This window comes from Gopherus flavomarginatus, chromosome 10, assembly GCF_025201925.1.
Source record: "Gopherus flavomarginatus isolate rGopFla2 chromosome 10, rGopFla2.mat.asm, whole genome shotgun sequence".
In the NCBI taxonomy this organism is placed as follows: domain Eukaryota; kingdom Metazoa; phylum Chordata; order Testudines; family Testudinidae; genus Gopherus; species Gopherus flavomarginatus.
The window spans coordinates 1759880-1785065 of record NC_066626.1 but is presented as its reverse complement, the minus strand read 5'-3'; the positions used below and the strand labels follow the sequence as shown (position 1 = coordinate 1785065).

Genomic DNA, 25186 nt, shown 5'->3' with positions numbered 1-25186 from the left:
TCCACATGACAGAATATCCCCAGACCCTGCCACCCTGGCAGCGCAGTGTCCCTGTTCAGAGCAACGGTGCAGGGTTGAGCACAACACGCCACACGCCTCTGCCTAGCCCGAGAGAGGCCTCCAAGTGACCTGTGGCATGTCAGGCTGCCTTGGCACCCACTCTCCAGAGGAGACTCCACTCCCACCCAGGGCTGGAGGCCAACGAACCCGCCAGGGCCCCCAACACAAGATTGTCTGGCCAGGGCAGCCCTTGGGACTGTGGGCTGCTGAACCGCAACCCACTGACGTCAGGGGAGTTTTGCCACCAAGGCCCATGAGGCCGAGATGACACATTCCCAGAGTGCAGCTCTGGCCAGCCGCCCTCTGGTAGTGGAGCCCCCTGAGGCTTATACTCACAGAACAGCTTCTCAGCGAGGCCCACCCAGTCCTGGCACTGGAGTGGGATTTGGGGGGCGTTTCCATTTCTTACCCTGGGTCTCTGCACCATTCGAGGCCTGGGTTCCCTCAGGGCAGGGCAGAGGATTCCCGGCAAGCTCTGAGTGCTCCTCTGCTCTGCAGCACCCGCGATCACTGGCCCAGGCACAGGCAACCACTAGCCCCCAGCACTCCCCGCCTGGAGACTGCAGTGACTGATCTGGGGAGGCTGCTGCTGGCTGGGACGATGCTGAGAGCCCTGTGGACACTGTAGCAGGCTTGGCCCAGGCTCTGCAAGGCGACGGCTCGGACAGACCCAGACCCCCCTCTGCGGCAGGCAGGCGTCCAGCATTGCCATCTCTGCAGCATGGGCAGAGGCTGAACTCAGGCCCAGAGTTTCCATCACGCTCATGGATAAATATTAACTCAGGTGCCGAGGAGAGAACTCTGGTTCATGCAGCAAAACCCCTCACCCATCCTCAACTGGGTCTGCAGAGCCCCGGTGGCTGCTCCTGAGAACCTGAGCCAGGTCAACCTGAGCTGTGATGCAGGTTGGAGGGGAGCTGGGACTTTTGTCTCCTGGGGGAAGGGGCATCTCCCATGTGGTTGGACAACCCCACCCCCAGCCCACGATTAGGGCTGTGGGGCCTGGCACACACTGCTGCACTCTGGATCCCCAGCTGGGGTAAAGGCCCCTGGCAGGAGGAGAGATGCCCGGGCCAGTCACTCCAGGGCCCGGATGTGGACAGCAGGGGAGGCTGCCTGTGCAGCAGCCCAGTATGTTCTCTGATCTGCCCGCCTAGCCACAGAGCCCACCCACAGTAGAGAGAAGCACAAGGGTCGTCCCCACCTTTATTTCCGTGTCTGGGGTGACAAAGTCCTTCAGGCACTCGATGGGGCCCATCAGGAACGGGCAGCGGTTGGAGAAGACCTGCAGCGAGAAGAGAGCCAGCCCTTGAGATGGCAATGGACACAGTTCGCCCCCTCTCATGTAGCAGCCCCAGGCACCCTCTGGGGTGGGACGTGGCAGCTCTTTAACAACTGTCCAGTAGCCAAGTGCAGGAAAGGAGCAATGCAATGCTTGAGGCTCGCCAAGCACCGCACAGGTGTTAGCCAACAAACCCTCCCCACTGACCCCAGAGAGGGGCTGGGGCCAGTTACTGTCCCTGCTTTCCAGAAGCCACCTGGGCAGAGCTGTCCAGAGACCTGTCCTCAGAGGGATGTGGGACACTCACCACCCCTGCCCAGCCACGTCCCCAGCATACATGGGGGGGGTCAGTGACTCCCCTCCATCACACACCCATAATGCTCCAGGAAGAGTGTGAAAGGCCTGCCCCACACAGCTCCAATGCTGCCTCTCAGGCTGGTGCACAGTGGGGGCAGCCAGCTCCTGCACCCTGGCCTTGAATGACCCCCCCACAGACATGCTGGCCTAGGACTCACTCAGCTTCACTCCCCCCACCCCCACCAATAGGCCAGCACCCACCTCACGAAGCCCACTCTGTGCCATGGAGCGGAAGCTCAGGATCCCCCCGATGATGGTCATTCTTTTCAGCACATTGTCAGCAGCTGGGGGAGAGACGGGGTGGGGGGTGAATCGAGAGGACACACAGGAGAGACGGCTGCAAAACAAATGGGGTACAATGTACCCCTGGGACTATGCCTGGGAATTAGCACCCCTCACCCCAAACCTGAACACCCCTCCTGAGCCTCCAGCTCTGCCAGTACCCCTCACTCTAACCCTCAGCCCCCCTCCTGAGCCCCCAGCTCTGCCAGTGCCTTCACCCCAACCCTCACCCCCCTCCTGAGCCTCCAGCTCTGCCAGTGCCCCTCACCCCAACCCTCACCCCCCTCCTGAGCCCCCAGCTCTGCCAGTGCCTTCACCCCAACCCTCACCCCCCTCCTGAGCCTCCAGCTCTGCCAGTGCCTTCACCCCAACCCTCATCCCCCTCCTGGGCCCCAGCTCTGCCAGTGCCCCTCACCCCAACCGTGAGTCCCCCAGCTCTGCCAGTGCCCCTCACCCCAACCTTCAGGCCCCCTCCTGAGCCCCCAGCTCTGCCAGTGCCCCTCACCCCAACCCTCAGCCCCCCTCCCGAGCCCCCAGCTCTGCCAGGGCCCTTCACCCCAACCAGATCCGCATCAAATATTTCTGACCCACACAAGCAAAAACAAATAGCGCCGCCTCGCCCCGCCCCCCAAGCGTCGCCCAAGTCCCTGCCCCCCCAGCGCTGCGCGGCCGAACCAAAAAACCCCCAAACCAAACCCTGAGTGCCTCCCAGTCCCGAGGTGCTGCCCCAAGCACGTGCTTGATGGGCTGGTGTCTGGAGCCGGCCCTGGACAGCACAATGGCCCCAGTGCTGGCCTGGCGCAGCAGCGCCTCCAGGTACCTGCATGGAGCCAAAAAGCCTCCACTTACAGCGGACAGCCAGGCCCAGCACTGTTCTCCCAGCCTGCTCCGAGTCTGCCCGGCCAGAGCCCGAACTCCCTTGTACCGGTGTGTGAGCACGGGATGGGATTGAGGGGCACTAGCAGAGATGTGTGGGGAGCTCAGAGCTGGGCTAGCAGGGGCTGCGGGTCAGGATTGAGGAGCACTGGCAGAGCTAAGGAGAAGCCCAGAGCTGGGCTAGCAGGGGCTGCGGGTCAGGAGTGAGGGACACTGACAGAGCTGGGGGGAGCTCAGGGCTGGGCTAGCAGGGGCTATGGGTCAGGACTGTGGGGCACTGGCGGAGCTGTGAGGGAGCCCAGGGCTGGGACAGCAGAGGGCTGTGGGTCGGGATTGAGGGGAACTGGCAGAGCTGGGGAGAGCCTAGAGCTAGGATAGCAGAGGGCTGCGGGCTGGGATTCAGGGGCCCGGGCAGAGGTGTGGGGAGCCCAGGGCTGGGCTAGCAGGGGCTGCAGGTTGGGATTGGGGGGCACTGACAGAACTGGGGAGATGGGAGCCCAGGGCTGAGACAGCAGAGGGCTGTGGGTCAGGCTTGAGGGGCACTGTCAGAGCTGTGTGGGGAGCCCAGGACTGAGATAGCAGAGGCTGTGGGTCAGGATTGAGGGGCGCTAGCTAAGGCAAGCTCTCACGTGGGCAGCCTGCCCCCTTGTTAGCTCTAGAAGTAGGTTTTTGTTCCTTCTTCTCCCCAGCCCTATTTGCCCAGAAAGTACAAGATCAAGGGGCCTGACTGTTTCTCCCATTGCTGTCCCCATGCTGGGCAGGGCCACCCATCGCTCTCCGAGCACCGGCTTTCCTGCCCCATGAAATCCCCCCAGGTGCACAGAACCACAGAAATATGGGGCTGGAAGGGACCACAAGAGGCCAGGCACAGAGGCAGGACATCTGGACCATCCCTGACAGGGATTTGTCCAACCAGTTCCTACAAACCTCCAGTGATGGGGATTCCCCAACCCCCCTCGGAGCCTGCTCCAGAGCCCAGTGACCCCAGGAAGCTTTTCCCACTATCTAACCGAGATCTCCCTGGCTGCAAACAGCTGATTCCTTCGTGTCCCATCAATGCACATGGAGAACAACTGGGCCTCGGCCTTCTTCGGAACAGCCCTGACCGTAGCTAAAGACTGGTGTCAAGTCCTGCCTTGGCCTTCTCTGTTCTACACTCGACATGCCCAAGACTTTCAACCTTTCCTCATAGGTCAGCTTTTCCCACTTCCCCCATCCCTCCAGGCATCTCCCAGGCTCTCCTGCCCCATGGCTCAGGGATACCCAGGGCTCTCTCCTGTCCGGTGGCCCAGGCCAGGCTGCCCCCAGCCCAGGCACCCACCAGTTGGTGTAGATGGTGGTGAGGGTCTGCTCCCTGCTTGAGTCCAGGGGTTGTGTCTGCTGAAGCAGGACATTGCGGATGATGCAGCTGGAGTCCACGCATGTGAAGTGCCTCAGCGACTGAATGAAGACGAGGTAGGAGTGCAGGCCAGCCAGCACCTCAGAGGGCCACGCAATCTCCTGCGTAGCCTGGTTGTAGCTGGCCATCCACACAAAGGATCTGTAAGGGGATGGGGGGCTCAGAGGGGGTCCCACACAGACCTCCGAGTGGATCTGCTGAGCCCACAACCTTCCCGCTGAAAGCACCCAGCCCCACTCCCATGTTCCCTGCAAATGGGCATTTCCCAGCACAACTCAGCTCAGAAGTTGGCTGGGGCTTGTGGATGTAACAGTACCAATAGCCAACTCAGTCTCCCAGCCCGAGGGCCATGGACAGGGACACGCCACTTTCACCTCCCCACCCGCCCACCTGATGGCCATGGACAGGGACACGCCGCATCCCCCTCCCCACCCGCCCACCCGAGGGCCATGGACAGGGACACGCTGTGCCCCCCTCCCCACCCGCCCGCCCGAGGACCATGGACAGGGACACACCGCATCCCCCCTCCCCACCCACCTGCCAGAGGGCCACTGACAGGGGCATTGCTGTGTCTGCCTCCCCACCTGCTCGAGGGCCATGGGCAGGGACTCACCACTCTGCCATTCCCACTCGCCCAAGGGTTGTGGGCAGGAACGCAACATGTCCTCCTCCCACCCATGGGTCATAGTCAGGGACCCGCCATGCTCCCATCCCCGTCTGCCTGAGGTTCACGGGCCTTGTGCAGGGACACGCCGCACCCAGCCAGCCACGGGGCCTATGGACCTATTGAGATGCGTTTCCACATGGCTGCTGAGATATTCGGCCGGTGTGACCGTGTGTTCGAACACGGTGAAGCTGGGGACGTGGTTGATCCTCAGGGAGAGCTCGCTCAGCACCTGCTGCAGCTTGTCCACACTGGGGGCAGAGACGCCGGCACGGTCACCGCTCGCCGCAAATGGCTCTGGAGCCCGGGCCCCTCCCCCACACCTGTCAGCCCAACGCACACTAGCTCCCAGACCCCAAATGTGGTGGGATCATTCAAATGAATGGGAAAGCGGGCAGCACAGATGCCTGGGTTCACCCCACTTCTGCTCCGAGGGGCGACGGGCAGCCCGGACGCCTGGGTTCACCACCCCCTCCACTCTGAGGGGTGACGGGCAGCCCAGATACCTGGGTTCACCACCTCCTCCACTCCGAGGGGCAACAGGCAGCCCGGATGCTTGGGTTCACCACCCCCTCCGCTCCAAGGGGTAACAGGCAGCCCGGATGCCTGGGTTCACTCGACCTCCGCTCCGAGGGCTGACAGACAACCCAGATGCCTGGGTTCACCCCACCTCCGCTCCAAGGGGCAGTGGGCAGCCCAGATGCCTGGGTTCATGCTACCTCCGCTCCAAGGGGCAATGGACAGCCCGGATGCCTGGGTTCACCCTACATCCACTCCAAGGGGCAGTGGGCAGCCCTGATGCCTGGGTTCACGCTACCTCCACTCCAAGGGGCAATGGACAGCCTGGATGCCTGGGTTCACCCTACCTCCGCTCCAAGGGGCAATGGACAGCCCGGATGCCTGGGTTCACCCTACCTCCACTCCAAGGGGCAGTGGGCAGCCCGGATGCCTGGGTTCACCGACACCTCCACTCTGAGGGGCGACAGGCAGCCCGGATGTCTGGGTTCACCCCACCTCCGCTCTGAGGAGCAACGGGGCAGCTCTGAGGCTGGGGGTGCTTATGAAGGGCCAGGTGCCAGTATCGCTTCCCAGATCTGAGCCATCAGCCATTCTGGGGACCCAGAACCTTGTCCCCCCACTGCCCGGTTACCCCAGCCATCTGAAGCACAGGGGGAGGAGTCCTCTGAATGGGGAGAACCCCCACCCCCAAGGGATGGCAGAGCAGCTCTAATGCCCCTTGGGAGACCCCCATGTGGTGGGCTTACTTGCTCACCAGAATCCGGTCCTTCCTCTGGCTCTCAGCCCCTGGCTTGTCCCGCTTCGGCTCCCCCTTGTTGCGGGGCTGCTTCTGGGCCTTCTTGTTCTGGGCCTTGCTGATGGTGGAGGCGCAATGTTTGGGTAGCAGCTTCCCAGGAGATAGAGACAGGGGCTCTGAGCGAGGGAGGGGCTGGGAGCATGGAGGGCCAGGATTTGGCAGCCCCCCAGACGCACATAGGGTCCCCTTCCCCCACACCCCAGTCCTGGTGCAGGACACATCCCACCTGCCTGGCATCTGGCTCGTCTTGCCACGGAGCCACTGGCCACACTGATGCCCACCCCCACCGCCGCCAGTGCTCAACAAGCAGCAGTCACTGGCCATTTGTTCCCTGGCAAGGCTACATGACTCCAACCACGGCCATCTCTATAGCCCCCAGCACCAAACAGCCCCGCAGGGCTTTGCCAGCCTGGAGAGCAGCCTGTGGAGGGCCGGCCACAAGCCTCAGTCAGCGCGCCCAGATGGTGAGCAATCCTGGTACATGCAACTGCTGCTGTGCACTTAGCTCTCACCTCAACAAGGTACCCCACCCAGGACCATGCCACACCCTGTGCCCCTCACCTGCCCAACAAACTCCCGGCTGGAAGCAAACCCACCCAGTGCCATGCCACGCCCCATAACCCCCTTGCTCACTGACATGCCCCCAGTCTGGCAGCTCCCCTGGTACCGCCCAGCCCCATGCCCATGCCCATTCCCCTCACCTGCTCGCAAAGGGGCCCACAGGCAGGCAGATCCCCCAACACCCCCCAGCACCGTGCCACACCCCTCACCTGCTCACTGAGTTTGCGCTGCTCGGCACATGTGTCCATGATGCAGTTGGCAGCCTGCTTGGCGATCTCTTCCAGGAAGCTGTTGCATAGACCCAGGCTGCAGCTCTTCAGGTGAGGATACTGCGGAGAGAGGCCAAAGACGGCTCATGGCTCTGCTCCCCCACCTGGCACCTTCCAGCCACAGATCCCAAACGCCAGCCACTGAGTTTCTTACCCCATGGAGGAGGCAACCCTGCCCCTCCCCCATGCGCTGTCCTGTGTCCTCCCCCTGCTCCTCACCCACACATCTCTATGCATGGCTGCCCACCCCTCCCCCCCAAGTTCTCCCCACATGGATCATCATGCATGCCCCCTGGCCCTCCCACGGGGGGGTTCTTCCCCTTTATATTGCCACCCGTGTCCCCATGTCCCCTCTAAATCCCAATGCACGTCCCCTGTACCTCCCCGATGCATCACCATGCATGCTCCCCAGGCTCTCCCCAGGCAGTGCCCCCCCTCATGCATTACCCCCCAGCTACGCACTTCCTCTGGACACATGGGGTGGGTGCAGTGGGCAAAGTGGCTGCAGACGAGCGGGAAGACAATGGTGAAGCGCAGCATGGCCGGCTCCTCCATGGTCAGAGCAAACAGCTTCTCGAAGGGGCGGACGTAGAAACTGTCGGGGTAGAAGGACACATCAGCACAGCTGGGGCAGGAAGAGTCTGTGTGTGCGCACACAGCTCTCCATGTAGGTGTGTGTATGTGATTCCATGTTTGTGTGTATGTGTGTGATTCTGTATACATGTGATTCTGTGTTTGTCTGCATGTGCGAGTCCATGTGCATGTGGTCCCATGTTTGTCTGTGTGTGCATGTGCTTTTCCATGTAGGTGTTTGCATGTGATTCTGCGTGTGTGATTCTGTATTTGTGCGTATGTGTGTGATTCCAGGTGTGTGTGATTCCGTGTTTGTGTGTATGTGCTTGATTCCATGTGTATGTGCTTCCATGCTTGTATGTGTGTGATTCTGTGTTTGTGTGTGCGTGCATGTGATTCCATGTGAGCAGCACCACCCCAGCCCCTTCACATTGCTCAGAGGCCTGGATCCCACTGGCTGCTGTGCCCTCTGCAGCTGCATCTCAGTCCCTCATACCCTGGATCAGAGCCAGGTTCTGGGGGGCGTAGGTCTGAATGGGCCAAGCACAGGGCCAGAAGCCAGGCCTTAGCAACACTGTTGGGCTAGCTGCACCAACTCTTCCTGCCCGCCATCTGACTGTCCAGTGCTCCCAGAGCGACCCCTGCCCAGAAAAGTCAGTGAACAGGCCTCACACCACGGCTCCGAGGGTAGTAGATCCTCTCCCGCACCAAATGGTGCGACGGGGAAACTGAGGCACTGATGGGGTTGAGGCAGGCCCAGCACTGGCCCCTGAGCTGATGTGGGTGTGGTGGGGGGTAGAGTTGCCAACTGTCTGCTCCAGGGGTCGGCAACCTTTCAGCAGTGCTGTGCTGAGTCTTCATTTATTCACTCTAATTTAAGATGTCGCGTGCCAGTCATACATTTTAACGTTTTTAGAAGGTCTCTTTCTATAAGTCTATAATATACAACTAAACTGTTGTTGTATGTAAAGTAAATAGAGTTTCAGAACGTTTAAGAAGCTTCATTTAAAATTAAATTAAAATGCAGAGCCCCCTGGACTGGTGGCCAGGACCCGGGCAGTGTGAGTGCCACTGAAAATCAGCTCGCGTGCCGCCTTCGGCACACGTGCCATAGGTTGCCTACCCCTGGTCTACTCGCACAAACCCAAATGCCTTTGCTCTTCCCCCGTCCCACCCCTTCTCTGAGGCCCCGCCCCCACTCACTCCAGCCCCCTCCCTCCATCGCTCGCTCTCCCTCACCATTCACCCTCACTCACTTTCACCGGGCTGGAGCAGGGGGTTGGGGTGTGGGAGTGGGTGTGGGCTCTGGGCTGGAGGGTGGGGTCGAGGGTTCAGAATGTGGGAAGGGGCTCCAGGCTGAGCCTGGGGCAAGGGTTTGGGGTGCAGGAGGCATCTGGGCTCTTGGAGGGAGATTGGGTGGGGGAGGGGGCTGGGGCAGGGCGTTGGGGTGCAGGAGAGGGTGTGGGGTACAGGCTCCGGCCGGGCAGCACTTACCTCATGTGGTGCTGGAAGCGATGGTATGTCTGACAGCAGCTCCTAGGCTCAGGGATGGCCAGGTGGCTCTGCGCACTGCCACTGCCTGCAGACACCACTCCCACAGTTCCCATTGGCCACGGTTCCCTGTTCCCAGCCAATGGGAGCTACAGAGTTCCTGTTCAGGGCGGGGGCAGCGCGCAGAGACCCTCCTGGCCCGCATTCCAGGAGCGGCACGGAGCCAGGGTAGGTAAAGAGCCTGCCTTAGCTCCAGCGCAGCACTGACTGGACTTTTAGCAGCCTAAAATCTCCCGGATTGGTTCAGTTGCCTCTGGGAGATGGAGCCTGATTCCGGGAGACTCTCAGCCAAACCGGAGGATTGGCAACCCTAGCTGGGGGCTGGGCTGGGTGCGGGAGGTCAGGGATTGCCGGTTGCAGCCTGTCAGGGGGCTGAGCAGGGAAGGGGAGGGCTTGCTGGTTCTGGCTTGGCAGGGATCTGGTCAGGGAGGGGCTGTTGGTGCAGGCCTGGCAGGGGGTTGAGTGGGGTGTGTGCACCCTGGCAGATGCCCAGTCCCTAATGGAGATGCAAACATCTGGCGAGGGAGTTACCTGCAGCCGGAACCAGTCCAGGCGAAGCCCTGAGAAGTCGAACTTCTCCTTTTTGTCCACTGCAGGAAAGAGAAGCAGCTTTAGAGAGGCGTCAGCAGCCCCATGAGCGGGGGGCTCTCCCCTCTGAGCTAGGGTTGCCAATCCTCCAGGATTGTAGTCTCCAAGAATTAAAGATTAATCTTTAATTAAAGATTATGTAATGTGATGACATCTCCAGGAATGCATCCAATCAAAATTGGCAACTCTACTTTCTGTGTTCCTGCCCCCCAGCGGCAGGGGCAGAGACAGGGCCTTGGAGGGGGTGGTGAACCCAGCCATCCGGGCTGCCCACTTTCCCACTCATTTGAATGATCCACTCGATGTGCAGCGCCAGTGGCAGTCAAAAAAGCTAACAGAATGTTGAGAATCATTAAGAAAGGGGTAGATAATAAAACAGAAAATATCATATTGCCTCTATATAAATCCATGGTACCCCACACCTTGAACACTGCATTCAGATGTGGTCACCCCATCTCAAAAAAGATATATTGGAATTGGAAAGAGTACAGAAAAGGGCAACAAAAATGATTAGGGGTATGGAACAGCTTCCATATGAGGAGAGATTAATAAGACTGGGACTTTTCAGCTTGGAAAAGAGACGACTAAGGGGGGATATGATAGAGGTGTATAAAATCATGACTGGTGTGGAGAAAGTAAATAAGGAAATGTTATTTACTCCTTCTCATGACACAAGAACTAGGGGTCACCGAATGAAATTAATAGGGAGCAGGTTAAAACAAACAAAAGGAAGTATTTCTTCACACAACACAGTCAACCTGTGGAACTACTTGCCAGAGGATGTTGTGAAGGCCAAGACTATAACAGGGTTCAAAAAAGAACTGGATACGTTCATGGAGGACAGCTCCATCAATGGCTATTAGACAGGAGGGACAGGGATGGTGTCCCTAGCCTCTGTATGTCAGAACCTGGGAATGGGCGACAGGGGATGGATCACTTGGTGATTACCTGTTCTGTACATTCTCTCTGGTGCACCTGGCATTGGCCACTGTCGGAAGACAGGATACTGGGCTACATGGAATTTTGGTCTGATCCAGTATGGCCGTTCTTATGTTCTTATGTTCTGGGCTGGAGCTATGGCCTGGCGCCTGCACACCCCATGGAGGGACCTGCTGCTCCGGGTGCAGCAGGGAGCCATGGGGGCACCTGCGTACCTTGTTTCAAGTTGAGAGACGACAGGGTGCTGACAAAGGATGACATGATGATGGACTCCTCCTCAGGGCAGACGGTTAGATTCTGAAAGAGATGGGCACAGCTGAGGGGGGCTTCTCACAAGCAGTGGGGCGGGCGCATTCTGAGCTGTGGAGAGCCCATGGCAATGGCAGCGTTCCTTCCCAGAGATGGGGCTGGCTAGTGCAGGGCTCCCAAGCTCCAGAGAATTTTCCCGTCCCAGGGTTGCATGTCTCACTGTTGGGGTCCTGGTTGCATGTATTTCAGAGCCCTTCCCTTCGGCATACCTGGATGATATCACTGAGCAGCAGGGCGTCGAAGCGAGCCAGGTACTGGACGTGGTGGCGCTGGATCACTGGGCCATGCCTGTGCACCAGGGTACACAGCTGCTCCATGAGGAACAGCAGCTCGGCGATGTGACTGCAGGGGCGACAAAGGGCTGGATCAGGCTCCTCTGAGGGAGGCAGTGCTGCACCCGGGCTCCTGCTGCCAGAGTCACTGGGGAACCAATCCCACAACCCTCCCCCCATATCGCCGCACCTGGGGGCGGGCAGGGCTTGATCCGAATCTGACAGCTCCAGCTGGAAACAGAGTACCCAGGGCAGCCCCGTGCCCACCACAGTGCCATGAGACTCCAGCCACCCCCCCACGCAGGTGTCCAGAGAAGTGCTGACCAACCCACCGGCCAAGCGTTCCCCTGTAGATTCCACGCCCAGAAGGGTCCCCTCTGACCACTGAGTCTGAGCTCCTGAGTACCGCAGGCCACAGGACTTCCCCAAATGCATTTCTGTTCGAACTCAAGCAGACCTTTTCGAAACTGCCAGCGGTGGAGAACTCCCCGCACTCCTGGGTAATCTGCTCCAGTGATTTCATTATTTCCAGCCTGAATGTGTCTAGCTCAGGGGTCAGCAACCTTTCAGTAGTGCTGTGCCGAGTCTTCATTTATTTATTCTAATTTAAGGTTTTGCATGCCAGTCAGACATTTTAACGTTTTTAGAAGGTCTCTTTCTATAAGTCTATAATATATAACTAAACTATTGTTGTATGTAAAGTAAATAAGGTTTTTAAAATGATTAAAAAGCTTCATTTAAAATTAAATTAAAATGCAGAGCCCTCCAGACTGGTGGCCAGGGCAGCGTGAACGCCACTGAAAATCAGCTCGCGGGCCGTCTTCAGCGACCAGCCGCTGGAGCACGTCAGACGTTTGTCTGCTAGACTGAGGAGCCTAAATGCACCCTTTTCCATTTCCCTGGCAGCAGGTACTAGGGACTGTGATGCAGTTGCCCTTTGACCTGCTCTGTGTGAAGATAATCCATGGAGAACCTGCAGTGTTTCACCAGAGTATTTTCCAATGCTACAGGGAGCTGCTTTAGCTCTCCTGCCAGCAGTCTGGCCTGCAGTGCTGGGGCTGCCGACTTCCCAACCCCCAGGGCAGGATCCACAGCGTCTCCTCTTCCCCGCAGGGGTCATTTCCCATCTCCCCTTGCTTGCTCTTGGCCCACATCCTCTCAGGCCACGCCAGCCAGAGCAGGTGCCACTTGGGCCTTGCAGCAGCCGCACCCCCTTTGCACACCTGTGCTAGGGTATGGGCCACGCGCTTCTGGCTGAATTGGGCACAGGATTGTCACCAGGGCCACAAATTAATGCCATGTCACTTGGTTCAATTTCCTACCCCCAAACCAAGGCCCCCATGCTGCGGGGCCCTGAGCAGAAACCCCAACCTTCTCCTCTGCTCAGGGGGCCAATGGGTCCAGTGCACCCCACTCAGCATGGACCCACACAGCCTCCCATATCTTACAGTGAATAGTGTCTGTCTCCCCCCCCACAAGAGCCAGACCCCCTCTAGTGCCTGTCCCCTTCAAGAACCAGGCCCCCCACAAGTGTCTACTCGCCACAGAGCCAGACCCACCATGGGCCTGTCCCCCTCAAGAGTCAGACACCCCGCTACATTGCCTCCCCTCCCCAGAGTCAGACCTGCCCAGCACCTCCCCCTCTCCACGCCGGACCCACAATGGGCCTACCCCCCCAACACACACACCGAGCCAGCCCCCACCAATTCCCCCCCCACCCCAGACCCAGGTCCTCCCAGTGCCTACCCCGCACAGAGCCACCATGGGCCTGTCCCGCTCAGGAGCCTGACACCCGCCCACATTGCCTCCCCTCCCCAGAGCCAGACCTGCCCAGCGCCTCCCCCTCTCCGCACCAGACCCCACAATGGGCCTAGCCCCACACACGGAGCCAGCCCCCACTAATTCCCCCCCCCACAGAACCAGACCCTCCCAGTGCCTGGCCCCGCCCACAGAGCCAGACCCCCCCGAGTGCCGGTCCCTCCCCCAAGCAGAGCCAGGCACCCTCAGGGTCCTCCAGCCCCAATAGCCAGACCCACCCAGGGACTGGCCTGCCCCTGACAGACCCAGCACAGCCTGTCACACCCAGAACCAGACCCACCCAGGGTCTGGCCCACCCCGAAGATCCAGACCACCCCAGAGCCTGTCCCCACCCCCCACTCGCTGACAACCAGACTTCACCTTGGACCATCACCCCTTGCCCAGGACACCCCAGGTCCCATCCCCCCAGTCCTACCCCGCCTCCTGCAAGCCTGGCCCTGCCCTGACCTGCCAGCGTAGTCCTCAGGGGTCTTGGTGACATGCTCAGCGTGACGCACCAGCCAGTTCACCTCGTCGCGGCACAAGGAGAGCGCCACGAAGACGCAGAGAGCCTGGCAGGGCGGAGATCGGTGGGGTCAGCTCCAGGCAGGGCTCACAGGCACCACCGCAAACCAGACAGCAAACAGGGGAGGGGCCATCAGAGCCAAATAACCTCCCCTCACGGGCAGCCAGGGGCATGGGGTCATTCAGGGCTACCTGGGATGAGGGGAATCACTTCACAGGGGCAACGGAGAGGAAACAAACCTCACGGCATGGCCCCGCGACGCAGGCAGGCCCACACGTACCCTGTGCCTGACCATTTCCTCCCTATGGCACTGCAGAGGGACAAGGGGGGCTCTGCCGAGAGCTAAGAACTAGCTGATTGTCCTGGTATTGCCAGACCATGGTACAGGAAATTATGTCTGAGCTGTGGGACACGTGGGCTATTAGGCTCAGAACCCAAGGGGGAGAAACCTGTCACAGGACCGGGGACAAGGGACAGCCTGGGGCGGGGGGAAGTGATTGCGCTGGACACTGCACTGCCCACCCCCACCTCAGTTCCATGCCCACCCCACAGCCCAGTCCAGCACCAGGGTGTCCAAGGCTGCTCACTCCATCGTGGATGCGGCTACAGCAGGGCCATGCAGGGGGGTTGGGTGGGGCAGCCACATCAGAGGAGTAATGAGGGTCAAATATCTCTCATCCCTGAAACCAGTGTGGGGCTGGGACAGCAAGGGCCATGGGTCGGGCTTGAGAAGCACTGTCAGATCTGGGAGGGAGCCCAGGGCTGGGATAGCAGGGGCTGTGGGGCAGGACTGGGGGCATTGTCAGAGCTGGAAGGAAGCCCAGGGCTGGGATAGCAGGGGCTGCGGAGCGGGACTGGAAGCACTGGGAGGGCGGTGGTGGAGGAGCCCAGGGCTGGGATAGCAGGGACTATGGGGGGGGGACTGGGGGCATGGGTAGGGCAGTGGGGCAGGACTAGAGCAGCACGAGGTGCTGTGTGTTAGCAGAGGCGTGTTGGACGCCTGCCCTGCTCACACTGCAATGGGCACTGACCAGTGCCAAGGGGACCTCCCCACCGCAGGCACTAACTTCCATCCCCATGGATGACCCAGGACCCAAGTGTGGATGGTGCTCAAGGCCCAGGCACCCTTTACCTGTGCGCCACAGCGTGCTCCTTGCACTCCTTGACATCGGCCACCCGCTTCCCATACCTGAGGAGGGGGCGAGAGTGAGTGCTGATCACCAGGGTAGCCCCCAGCCAGACCAGACCCCAGCAAAGCCCTAGCACAACCCCCAGTGCAGCCCCCTGAAGCAGAGCCCCTGGCACAGCCTCCAGCGCAGCTCAGCCTCCTACCATCCCCAACCCACCAGACTCCAGCACAGACTTTGCTGCATGTGACAAAGTGGGAATTTTCTGAAATAGTTTTGATGCCCGTACGTGCCTCAGTTTCCCCCAGACTGTTCACTGTTACCCTATGAAGGGCACAAGAGTTAAGTTTGCACTTGGGGCTGGCTAAGAGATGAGGCAGGGAGGGAGGGTTGCCTGGCTAGCTGACCCTGAAGGTCACTAAAAGTCTGGCTGAGGCTGACCCATCTCAGTGGAAAGCCCAGTCACCAGGACAGTAACACCTCGTGCCCAGGGCCAAGTGGGAGGAGCAGGCTCCCTTGGAGAGCAGGCCTGGGCGGAGGGGAGTGGGTGACTGAGTGTTGGCTGCTGGAAGGAACCCCCAGCCCCTGGGAGCTGAGGAAGGGAGGAAGTCAGAGAGGGAGACATGAGGCCTGAAAAAGGAGCTCCCTGGGGTCCCGGCCTGGCCAGGTCAGCCTGTGCTTTCCCCTTTGGGTCGCTCTGCTGAGGACTCCAGTACTGGGCTCCAGGGGACACAGCTGGGCTGGGGGAGATGGGGAAGGGGCGGCTCTGACGAGGGGACCCAGCGGCACCAGGAGCCTGGCTCAGGGAGCTGCTGAGCAGAGCTCCCAGGGTGGGGCAGGAGGGCTGGAGCCCCGAGCGTCAGTCTCAGGAGGCTGGGAGGTCCCATGGCTGCCCTGGAGGAAGTGAGACCACCTTGGGGTCCGGCACATTAAAGGGGTCCCTCCAAGGGCCTGTCCCAAAGCTGGGGTGTGGCACCGATCCTGGGAGCCGGGACACTGTACTAGTCACTTTGGGCGCTCCCTGCCCTTCCCCTGGGTCTGGTGGGGATCCCCCTCCAACCTTCACCAGCCACCCACCCACACCAGCTGCCCACTGCCCTGCCCTCAGCAGCTTCGCTCCGTCTCCCTGCCAGACGCACCCTGCCCCCACCACCTGCCTTCCACCCCCAACCTGCCTTGCCCCAGCAGCCACCCTCCATGCCCATGCCAGTCCCCACGCATGCCAGCACCCCCCACCTGCTGCCCCCCCAGCGCCCTGTTACCCTTTCAGACGGCCGAAGAACTCCTCGGTGACCTTGTAGATCTGCAGGGCGTTGTCGCGGATGAGGCTGATGTAGAGCGAGCCCTGCAGGCCCAGCTTCCAGAGCTCCAGGCACTGCGGGTTCAAGCTCAGGGGCTGGGGCGGCAGGAGCGAGGGGCCCCTGGGTGGGGCATGGCAGGCATACAGTAGGTATCAGGGCGCAGGGAGGAGTCAGCAGGGGTGAGGGGCATAGGGGCTGGGGCAGCAGGGGTCAGGAGGCACAGGGGGTGGGGTTGCAGGTGCATGGCAGGGTACTGGGAGGAAGCGGCAGGGATGAGGGGCACTGGGTGTGGGGCGGCAGGGGGCGAGGGACCCTGCGGTGCGGCATGTCAGGGATACAGTAGGTGGCAGGGGTGAAGGGCACAAGGGTACAGGAGGGGAAGGGGCATAGTGAGGGGGAGGTCAGGGGCACAAGGGGCACAGAGGAGCCGCCAACCCCAACTCCCCATCCTGCCCCCTCCCATCACCAGGGGTGAGCAGGCACTGCCAGGCATCCAGAGGTCAGCAGATGCGGGTGCTGCTGTGCCAAAAGGGGCAGCGATCCCCAGCACCAAGGCCCCAGATTGGGGCTGCTAGTGTGAGGTAATGGCCAGGGCTGGGCAGGGCTCCGGGGCCGGGCTCCTGGCTGGGCTGGGCATTCTCTGGTCTCTGGTGCTTGTAACTTTCAGAGAGGTGGGACCTGCCTGATCCCCCAGGACCAGGCAGGTGACATGATGAGTGTTAACCCTTCCCTGCCAACTGCCTGCCCACCACACTGGGAGCCTCGTACTGTGAAGGGTGCATATGGGGATGGGTGGATGCCAGGTGGGGCATGGGCCCCCCCGAGCGCCCTTCCCACTAGGTGCAGAGTGACTTACTCAGTATCCAGCGCTCAATCACCTCCAGCGACAGGTACTCGCAGGCCGTCTGTGGAGAGAGGGGCCGTTCCTCAGCGTTGCTCTCCATGGCCCTTCCCAGCCACTCGCCAGTAGGAACGGACACGGGCAGAGCCGCTGTCCTGGCTCTTGACCCTCACTGCCCCCTTGGACCTGTGAGCTGACCCAGCCCCCTAGTCCCCATGGCCAAGCACTTGGGATCACCGGGTCCTACCGGAATGGCTGCACCAAGAGGCACCCTGGCATGGCGACTGTCCTCGCTCCCCACAGAGAGGGATCGGCCATGCATGCTGGGAGTCCCTACACTGGTCCCTACACTGCTGGACAAGGGGTGGGGGTCTGTCCCAGCCCCCTGGGATCTCCTCAGCTGGGCGAGCCAGCTGCGGGCAGAGCCATCATACAGTGTCCTGCGGGCAACACCCCTTGAGCTCTGCACCCCCAGGCTCCGGAAGGCCAGACTCACGACATCCGAGCTGGCCGGGCTCAGCATGGTGGCCGAGTTGCTGATCAGGCTCAGGAGCTGGTCGCTGCGCCACTGCTCGGCTGACTGGTTCCTCCGGACAAAGAGGAAATGGAGAGACAGAAGTGCACTGGTCACGGCCTGGAAGGGGCAGGGGGCAGTTAGCAGAGGCAGCAGCAGCAATACAACAGCTACAGCTACAACTACACAACCTCCTAGAAGGAATGCTGGGGGCCAGAAATGGGCCCGTAACCATGTGCTGCTCTCAGGTGAGGATAGCACCATAGGGGGCCTGGGGCCAGGCATAAAGCGTTATGTGGAGCTAGGTTTGGGGCTGGATGTCGGGCCAGACCTGCTGGGGCAGGTTCAGATCTCAGCTGCCCCTGGCTACGAATCTGGAGCGAGCCAGGAGCTGTCCATACCACACTTCCGGTCTCACACACATTGCCCCACAAGCCGCGTCCAGCCCCTCACGTGCACTGTCAGCATAAGCACATATGCACACCAGGACAGGCTGGCACAACTGCATGCCAGCTGTGCCTTACTGAATTCCAGGTGGGCACAAGCCTGTCCAGATCTAAAGACCCCTCCCCAAATCTTACAGGAGGAGCCACTGAACCCAGGGTTCAACTGAGTGCAGGGGACAACTCAGGAAGAACAGAGTCGGGAGTCGGGGTCTGTGACATTCTATAGCAGGGGTTCTCAAACTGGGGATCAGAGCCCCTCAGGGGGGTGTGAGGTTATTACATGCGGGGTCACGAGCTGTCAGCCTCCGCCCCAAACTCCACTTTGCTTCCAGCATTTATAATGGTGTTAAATATATAAAAAGTGTTTTTAATTTATAAGGGGGGTGTCGCACTCAGACGCTTGCTATGTGAAAGGGATCACCAGTACAAAAGTTTGAGAACTGCTGTTATATACCTTGGGGAAGCATCCTGTAACCCCCATATTCTTCATTTTCATATAATCGTACAAAGCATGTCTTGTAAGGTATCAGGGGAAAGGTTATGATCTGCTGAAAGTCATTTCTCTGTCCATATATGTGTATCATTAATGCATATGAAGTTATGAGAAGTGTGTTGTATGGTGGTCACTAAAACATGCTGTAAGTTGGGGAATCAACCAGACATTAGCTCGCCAGAAGCAACAGCAAGGAAAGTAACCCACATCAGGGCAGGGTTTCAAACAACCCATCAACAACCATTGTCCAGCAAGGGAGCTACAATTCAGTGATTCACCTGCACAAGGCCACACCAGGGGAATTGCTCAACCTTGCCTGGAGACTCAGCAGTGCCCCCCAGACATGCCTGGACTTGTGGTCCCCAAGCACATGGACTGAGGGTATAAAACAGACAGGATGGACAGATAGAGTAGACAGAGGTATAAAGCAGACATACTGGGCCTTTCTCCTTCACCCACCTACGCTGCAAGCATCAAGGACACTTGGAAGCCTCCAGCTGAGGGGACTGGCCCAGATTTCAAGGACGAAATCTGTATACTGTGGATTGCAATATCCAGTGGAGTGAGAAAAACTGCTTAAGCTAGATGTTGCCCAGTCTAATAGGTCGAAAGTTTAGACTGTGTGCTTAAATTTATTTTTCTTTTGGTAACTAACTGACTTTTTGCCAGTCACTCAATATCACTTAAAAGCTACCTTTTACAGTCAATAAATATGTTTAATTGTTTATCTTTACCAGTGAGTTTGTCTGAAGTGTGGGGAAAATCTGCTCAGGTTTTGCAAAGGCTAGTGTATATCCACTTTCCATTAATGAAGCGGTGAACCAATTAATAAATCTGCATTGCTCATCTTGAGCAGTGCAAGATGGTATATTCCTGGGGTACAGTGCTGGGAGCTGTAGGGATTTGGCTCTGGTCCCTTTTTCGGTGTGATTTGTGAGTGGCTCTGGGAGCATCCATGCAATCTAGCTGGGCGTGGTGCTCCACACGCTGTTGTGCTGAGTGATAGCAGCACCTGGAGGGGTTTGCTGCTGGTCACTAACAAGGCATCGTGAGAGACAGCCCAGGCTGGAGAGAGTTAAGGGGGCACAGCGGTCCCACGGTCCCAGGCTGCACCCCGGGGATCTCATCACAGTGGCCAGCGAGCAGGGGGAAATACACAGCTTGTTGTACTGAGCAAGATTTGCACTTCATACACTGGTGTAAAGATTTTAAGTGAAGGCTTTAAGTGTGGTGGCTAAGGAGAGTCAGGAGGAGGCTACCAGTTTATTCTCTGTTTGCTTATTTTGGGTGAGGGAAGTAGAGATAGAAAAATCAGGAAAATGAGTGAAAGCAGTGAAGCGATTGTGAAAGAGCTTTTGAAGCTGCAGATTGCAGAAAAGGAGAGGGAGCACCAGAGACCTGAAAGAACTGGAGATAAAGGAGAGTGGGAGGAGAGAGAGAGAGAGAGAGAGAGCAAAAACACCAAGTGAACCTGCTAGAAAAGCAGAACCAGAACCCACCAGTCCCAGCAATTGCCATCACTCCAAAAATCCACAATTGGGACTATTTATGGCCTGCATACAATGAGGCAGACAATATTGCTGAATATCTGAACACTGTTGAAAAGCTGTGTGCAGTGCATGAGATCCCTGAGGCTAAGAGAGTTCCTGCCCTGATTGCAAAATTAACTGGTAAAGCTCTAAAGGTATTAAATGAAATGCCTATTGAGGATGCTTTTAGACTATTGTAAATTTAAAAACATGCTTTTGCGAAGGTTTCAGATTCCCCTGAAACATACAGCATTAAATTTAGGAATGTTGAGAGGGATACTGGTAGGAGTAATGGGGAATATGAGAACAAAATGAAAGATTTGATGGGAAAGTGGCTGAGGGGAAAAGGTGTTACAAGCTTTGAGGGAATGCGGGAGCTTGTTGCTCCAGAGCATTTCCTAGACACATGTAAGGCTGATGTAAAGCAGCGTCTATGGGACAAAGATGTAAAGTCTGTGGATGAGATGGCGTCTCTTGCTGATGCTTTTGAATGGACCCAGGTGTCTATTGAAAACAACCCACTGAAAGAGGTGTTTAAAGCTGGTGGGAAGGGAAGATCCCATTTTATCCCTAGCAAGAGGGAGGATGGCTGGGAGGCCGAGTACTCACCTCCCCAAAACCATTCCTCTAACCCTTGTCCCAAACATCCTGTAAAAGCAGGAGAGCCCAAAAGGTGCTATCAATGTAAATCCAACCAGCATCTGAGGAACAAACGCCCTGTGCTAGCAGGAAGCAAGCAACCAACAGCTCATGTTAGTTCTGCCGTCCTCAACACAGAAACCCCCCAAGCAACTTGAACCTATCATATTGGTTTTGTGAGGTTAGCCTCTGCAGAACCAGATATGGAGCATGTTAAGATTATCAAAATTAATGGCAGGGAGTACTTGGGGCAGAGGGATACAGGGGCCCAGATCTCTCCGGTTAAGCAGAGTGTGGTTTCAAAGGCCACTATGTTACCTGGCCAAATGGCAGAGATTGTGGGGTCCGTGAAAGCAGATTCCTTGTACCACGAGCTAAAACCCATGTGGTGTGAGAAGATTTGGAAAGTGTTTTGAGAGTGGGGGTAGTGGAACACCTCCTAGTCGACTTGCTTCTTGGTAATGATTTTTTCTGTGTACCTCAGATTGAGGTATTTAACCACAGCAAGAATGAGTTTTATGCTGGGATCCCCAAGGGAAAGGGTAAGGTCTCAGGAACTACTGAGAGAATGGGAAAGAGTCTCCTTGATTCCTCTGCAGCAGGGGGAAGGCACATGCTTCCAGGTGGGAGGGTGGTTGAGACCAACTCCTGCACTGCAGCTGGAAGGGATGGGGGTGTAACGCCTGCCAGGAGAGAGCTATCCAGGTTGTTAGCTGTCAGCAAGTTGCAGCTTGAACCAGAGATAAACCCTGCTCTAGGGAGCAGAGAGCAGTGTGTCCCAGAGGAGAGCCCAGGGAAGGGGCAGGGGATCTCAGAAACCACTGAGGTGGGTGAGGATTCCGGTGACTCTGTAACACAGGGAAGCAGGGTGCTTCCAAGAATGGGAGGGCCAGAGACTAGCTCCTTTCCAGCAGAAGACAACATGCCCTCAGGTGCAGGGGCAGGAGAGGTGTTGTCAGTGATTAAGGAAACTGTCCAGAGTTTTGCAGCTGAACAAGGGAGGGGACCCCTTCCTAGGGAGCACAGAGAAATGTGTCTTGGGAGGGGCCCAGAGGAGGAGACTGGAGAAGAAATAGTGGGGGTACAGGAATGTCTCCTCACTGGTCACTTGGGAGAGGATGCCCAGGACTGGATGGCTGAGTCAACATCTGTGCATCCAGACACTCAGCCTGTGACCCAGGTTCTGAGAAGGAACTGTGTAACTGACCTCCTGGAGGGGAAGAGTCACACAGCTGACTTCTCAGGGACAGAGAAAGGGCTGGGGGAGGGTACCCCAATCCAGGTCCCAGTTTTTCAGGATGCTATTTCTGATATGTGTTTGAAACCTAACTGTCTTTTTAAACCAAGATGCAGCTCCAATGCCTGTGACAGCAGAGAAGTTGAGACCAGAAAATTGCCAGATGGCAGTTTGCGAGAGCAGAAATAACCCATCTGACAGAGAAGAGGGTATTTTCCCCTAGGCTGGTGAGAGACAGGGAACAGTTATGAGAGAGCTATTGAGAAAAGTTGAATCTGATCAAAGAGTAAACACACCTAGCCCAGAGAGCACAGATCACAGCCCTCTAGGGGGCAGGGAAGGACTCAGAGCTGGGAGGGGAAAACACTGAGTAACCCCAAAAAGAAAGCTGGATTTTTTGCATATGTACAGTCCTGGGGTTGGGAGGTAGCCCCCCAAAGGGTCAGCCAGTGTGCAGGATCCACCTGGACCCTTATCTGGCCAGACCCTGAGACATTAAAATCCTAGAAAAGTAATTAAATTAAGAGCCCATGCAGAGGGGAATGCTGAGGGAAAGAAAAACCAGTGACTGATTACACGGGAGAGAGTCAAAGACACCCTGGGTACCGAACAAACTAACCTCATACTACACTGTCTGAACAGGAGGTGTGGTATCATAAAGATACTTGTAAACACCCATCTGTGATAAACAAAAAGTTGGTATTAATGTTAAGTTTTGGGATAAGAATTTTGTTATTGACATTAAACCTTACGGCATGGGGAGCCAGCCTGGGGCTCCGGAGCTGCACGCGGCTCTTCAGAAGTTAATATGCGGCACCTAGTATAGACGCTGACTCTGGGGCTGGAGCTACAGGTGCCAACTTTCCAATGTGCCAGGGGGTGCTCACTGCTCAACCCCACAGGCCCTGCCCCCACTCCGCCCCCTCCCACACCATCCCATGAGCCTGCCGTGCCCTCACTCCTCCCTGCTCACTCCCAGAGCCTCCTGCATGCCAGGAAACAGCTGATGGGGAGGGAAGGGTAGGTGCTGATGGAGGGGCTGCTGGTGGGTGGGAGGCACTGGGAGCAGGGGGCAGGCTGATCAAGGGCTCCTGATGTATTACTGTAGCTCTTTGGCAATGTACATTGGTAAATTGTGGGTCCTTCTCAGGCTCACATTGGCCACCCCTGTCTTATGGTAACGCTAGTTCTCAGTTAATACCTGTAAGCAGATTTAAAGCTTATCACAGCAAAGAAACCATAACAAATCTGGTTTGCTGTGTGTGAATGGGCAAACTGAGGCACGCCACCTCATGGCCTTGATGGCTGGATGCCAAGAGAACTATAACACAGACTGCCTTCGAGTTAGTCAGTGACCAACCCTCGTGCAGTAACCTAAGGGGGGAGGTGTGACTTTCTATACCTCCCAGGCTGCAGAAACCAAAGGGGCACAGCAGTCCCAGAGTTCCAAGCTGCACCCCAAGGAGCTCATCACAGGGTCATAGGTTCAAAAGCAGGGATCCAGAGGGGGACACTGAGCAAAGTACCCTGGACAGCACACATTGCTCCTCAAAGGTGTCTAGAGAGCCAGTAGACGCCACCCATAGGAACTCTGCCCGGATGCATGAGACAAGGGAGGAACGGAAATAGGACGCACTGTTGCAGAGCACCCCCTCGTCTAGGATCCTCCTCCTGGTGCTGTGGACAGGCACTTTGGCCAGCACCGGGAGGAGGTTGCTGAAGAGGTCTTGTGACTTCGTGGGGCTGCAGACAGGGTGTGTGTATATGAAGAGGTGTGGGGAAAAGTGCAGCCAGAACCTCAGCAGGAGGTTCTGAAGGAACCGGAAAAGGGGCTGCAACCTGGCACATTGCAGATAGGTGAGCGTCAGGGTCTCCCTCACGCTGCAAAATGGACAGGCATCAGGATGGAGGTGAGTCACGCCAAGTACACGCCTGTGCTCAAGGCTCCATGAAGGAGTAGCCAACCAATGTCCCTAGCAGGCCAAGGGACCAAGGTGAAGTACAGGCTGGACCACCGGGGTTCCTCATCCAGCCACTTGGTATCGGGGCGGGAAACAAGGGTGAGGAAGTGCTCTGTGTGCAGCACGAGCGTGTAGAGTTGTTCCCTAGGTGCGGTTCAGCACGAATCAGCTGCAGGGTGTGCAGTTGTATCGGGTTGCGGAAAGGAAGGGGTCAGGGGGCTCAGGGGGCGGGGGCCCAATGAAAAGGCCAGGGATGAGGGCAGGACTGGCGCTAGGGGGTTGAGCGCCCTAGGCGGATGGGAATTTCGCTGCCCCGCGCGCTGGTCCGCGGCTCCGGTGGAGCTGCCCACAGTGGTGCCTGCGGAGGGTCCGGAGCTTCGCGGCGCAGGTGGAGCTGCCGCAGTCGTGCCTGCGGGACGTCCACGGGAGCCGCGCGAGTGGACGACTGTCCGCAGGCACAACTATGGCAGCTCCACCGGAGCCGCGGACCAGCGGACCGTCCGTAAGCACCACTGCGGCAGCTCCACCGGAGCCGCCTGCAGCCCCCTCTGGCAAAACGGCGCCCATCATTTATTCTGGCGCCCTAGGTGATTGCCTAGGCTGCCTAAATGGTAGCGCCGGCCCTCTCACAGGACCGTGCATGCAGCCCAGACTCTGCTCTCATGCAGTGACAGCTGGGAAAAGACGGTTACTCACCTTTGTAACTGTTGTTCTTCGAGATGTGTTGCTCACATCCATTCCAGTTAGGTGTGCGCGCCGCGCGTGCACGTTCGTCGGAAACTTTTTACACTAGCAACTCCAGTGGGCCGGCAGGTCGCCCCCTAGAGTGGCGCCGCCATGGCACCCGATATATACCCCTGCCGGCCCACCTGCTCCTGAGTTCCTTCTTGCCGGATACTCCGACAGTGGGGAAGGAGGGCGGGTGTGGAATGGATGTGAGCAACACATCTCGAAGAACAACAGTTACAAAGGTGAGTAACCGTCTTTTCTTCTTCGAGTGATTGCTCACATCCATTCCAGTTAGGTGAATCCCAAGCCATACCTAGGCGGTGGGGTCGGAGTGAGAAGTAGCGGCATGGAGCACTGCAGATCCGAAGGCCGCGTCCTCTCTTGACTGCTGGACCAGGGCGTAGTGGGAAGCAAAGGTGTGGACCGATGACCAGGTCGCTGCCCGACAGATTTCCTGGATGGGCACACGGGCGAGGAAAGCCAGCGACGACGCCTGCGCCCTGGTAGAGTGTGCAGTCACACGGCCCGTAGGAACATGAGCCAAGTCATAGCAGGTATTGATACAGGACGTTTCCCACGAGGATAACCTGTGCGAGGAAATGGGAAGCCCCTTAATGCGGTCCGCTACTGCCACGAAAAGCTGGGGGGATTTGCAGAACGGTTTGGTCCTCTCCACATAAAACGCGAGAGCCCGACGGACATCAAGCGAGTGGAGTTGTTGTTCCCTGCGAGAAGAATGAGGTTTCAGG

General features: G+C 58.0%; 1 protein-coding gene across 1 annotated transcript in view; it reads right to left on the bottom strand.

Annotated features, from left to right (window-relative positions):
* The window catches only part of LOC127030055 (nck-associated protein 1-like), an 83279-nt gene that overhangs the window by 18461 nt on the left and 39632 nt on the right, over positions 1–25186 (bottom strand). Inside the window, exons 6-23 of the mRNA XM_050915964.1 lie at positions 17386–17523; positions 16901–16953; positions 16010–16168; positions 14753–14809; positions 14208–14223; positions 13563–13666; positions 11235–11367; positions 10932–11013; positions 9721–9779; positions 9133–9143; positions 7528–7660; positions 7006–7125; positions 6186–6325; positions 5040–5171; positions 4179–4397; positions 2743–2801; positions 1901–1983; positions 1265–1345 (exon numbers count right to left, since the gene is read on the bottom strand). Coding sequence (XP_050771921.1) covers positions 1265–1345; positions 1901–1983; positions 2743–2801; positions 4179–4397; positions 5040–5171; positions 6186–6325; positions 7006–7125; positions 7528–7660; positions 9133–9143; positions 9721–9779; positions 10932–11013; positions 11235–11367; positions 13563–13666; positions 14208–14223; positions 14753–14809; positions 16010–16168; positions 16901–16953; positions 17386–17523 — 1779 coding nt within the window. The remainder of the gene's footprint in view (positions 1–1264; positions 1346–1900; positions 1984–2742; positions 2802–4178; positions 4398–5039; positions 5172–6185; positions 6326–7005; positions 7126–7527; positions 7661–9132; positions 9144–9720; positions 9780–10931; positions 11014–11234; positions 11368–13562; positions 13667–14207; positions 14224–14752; positions 14810–16009; positions 16169–16900; positions 16954–17385; positions 17524–25186) is intronic.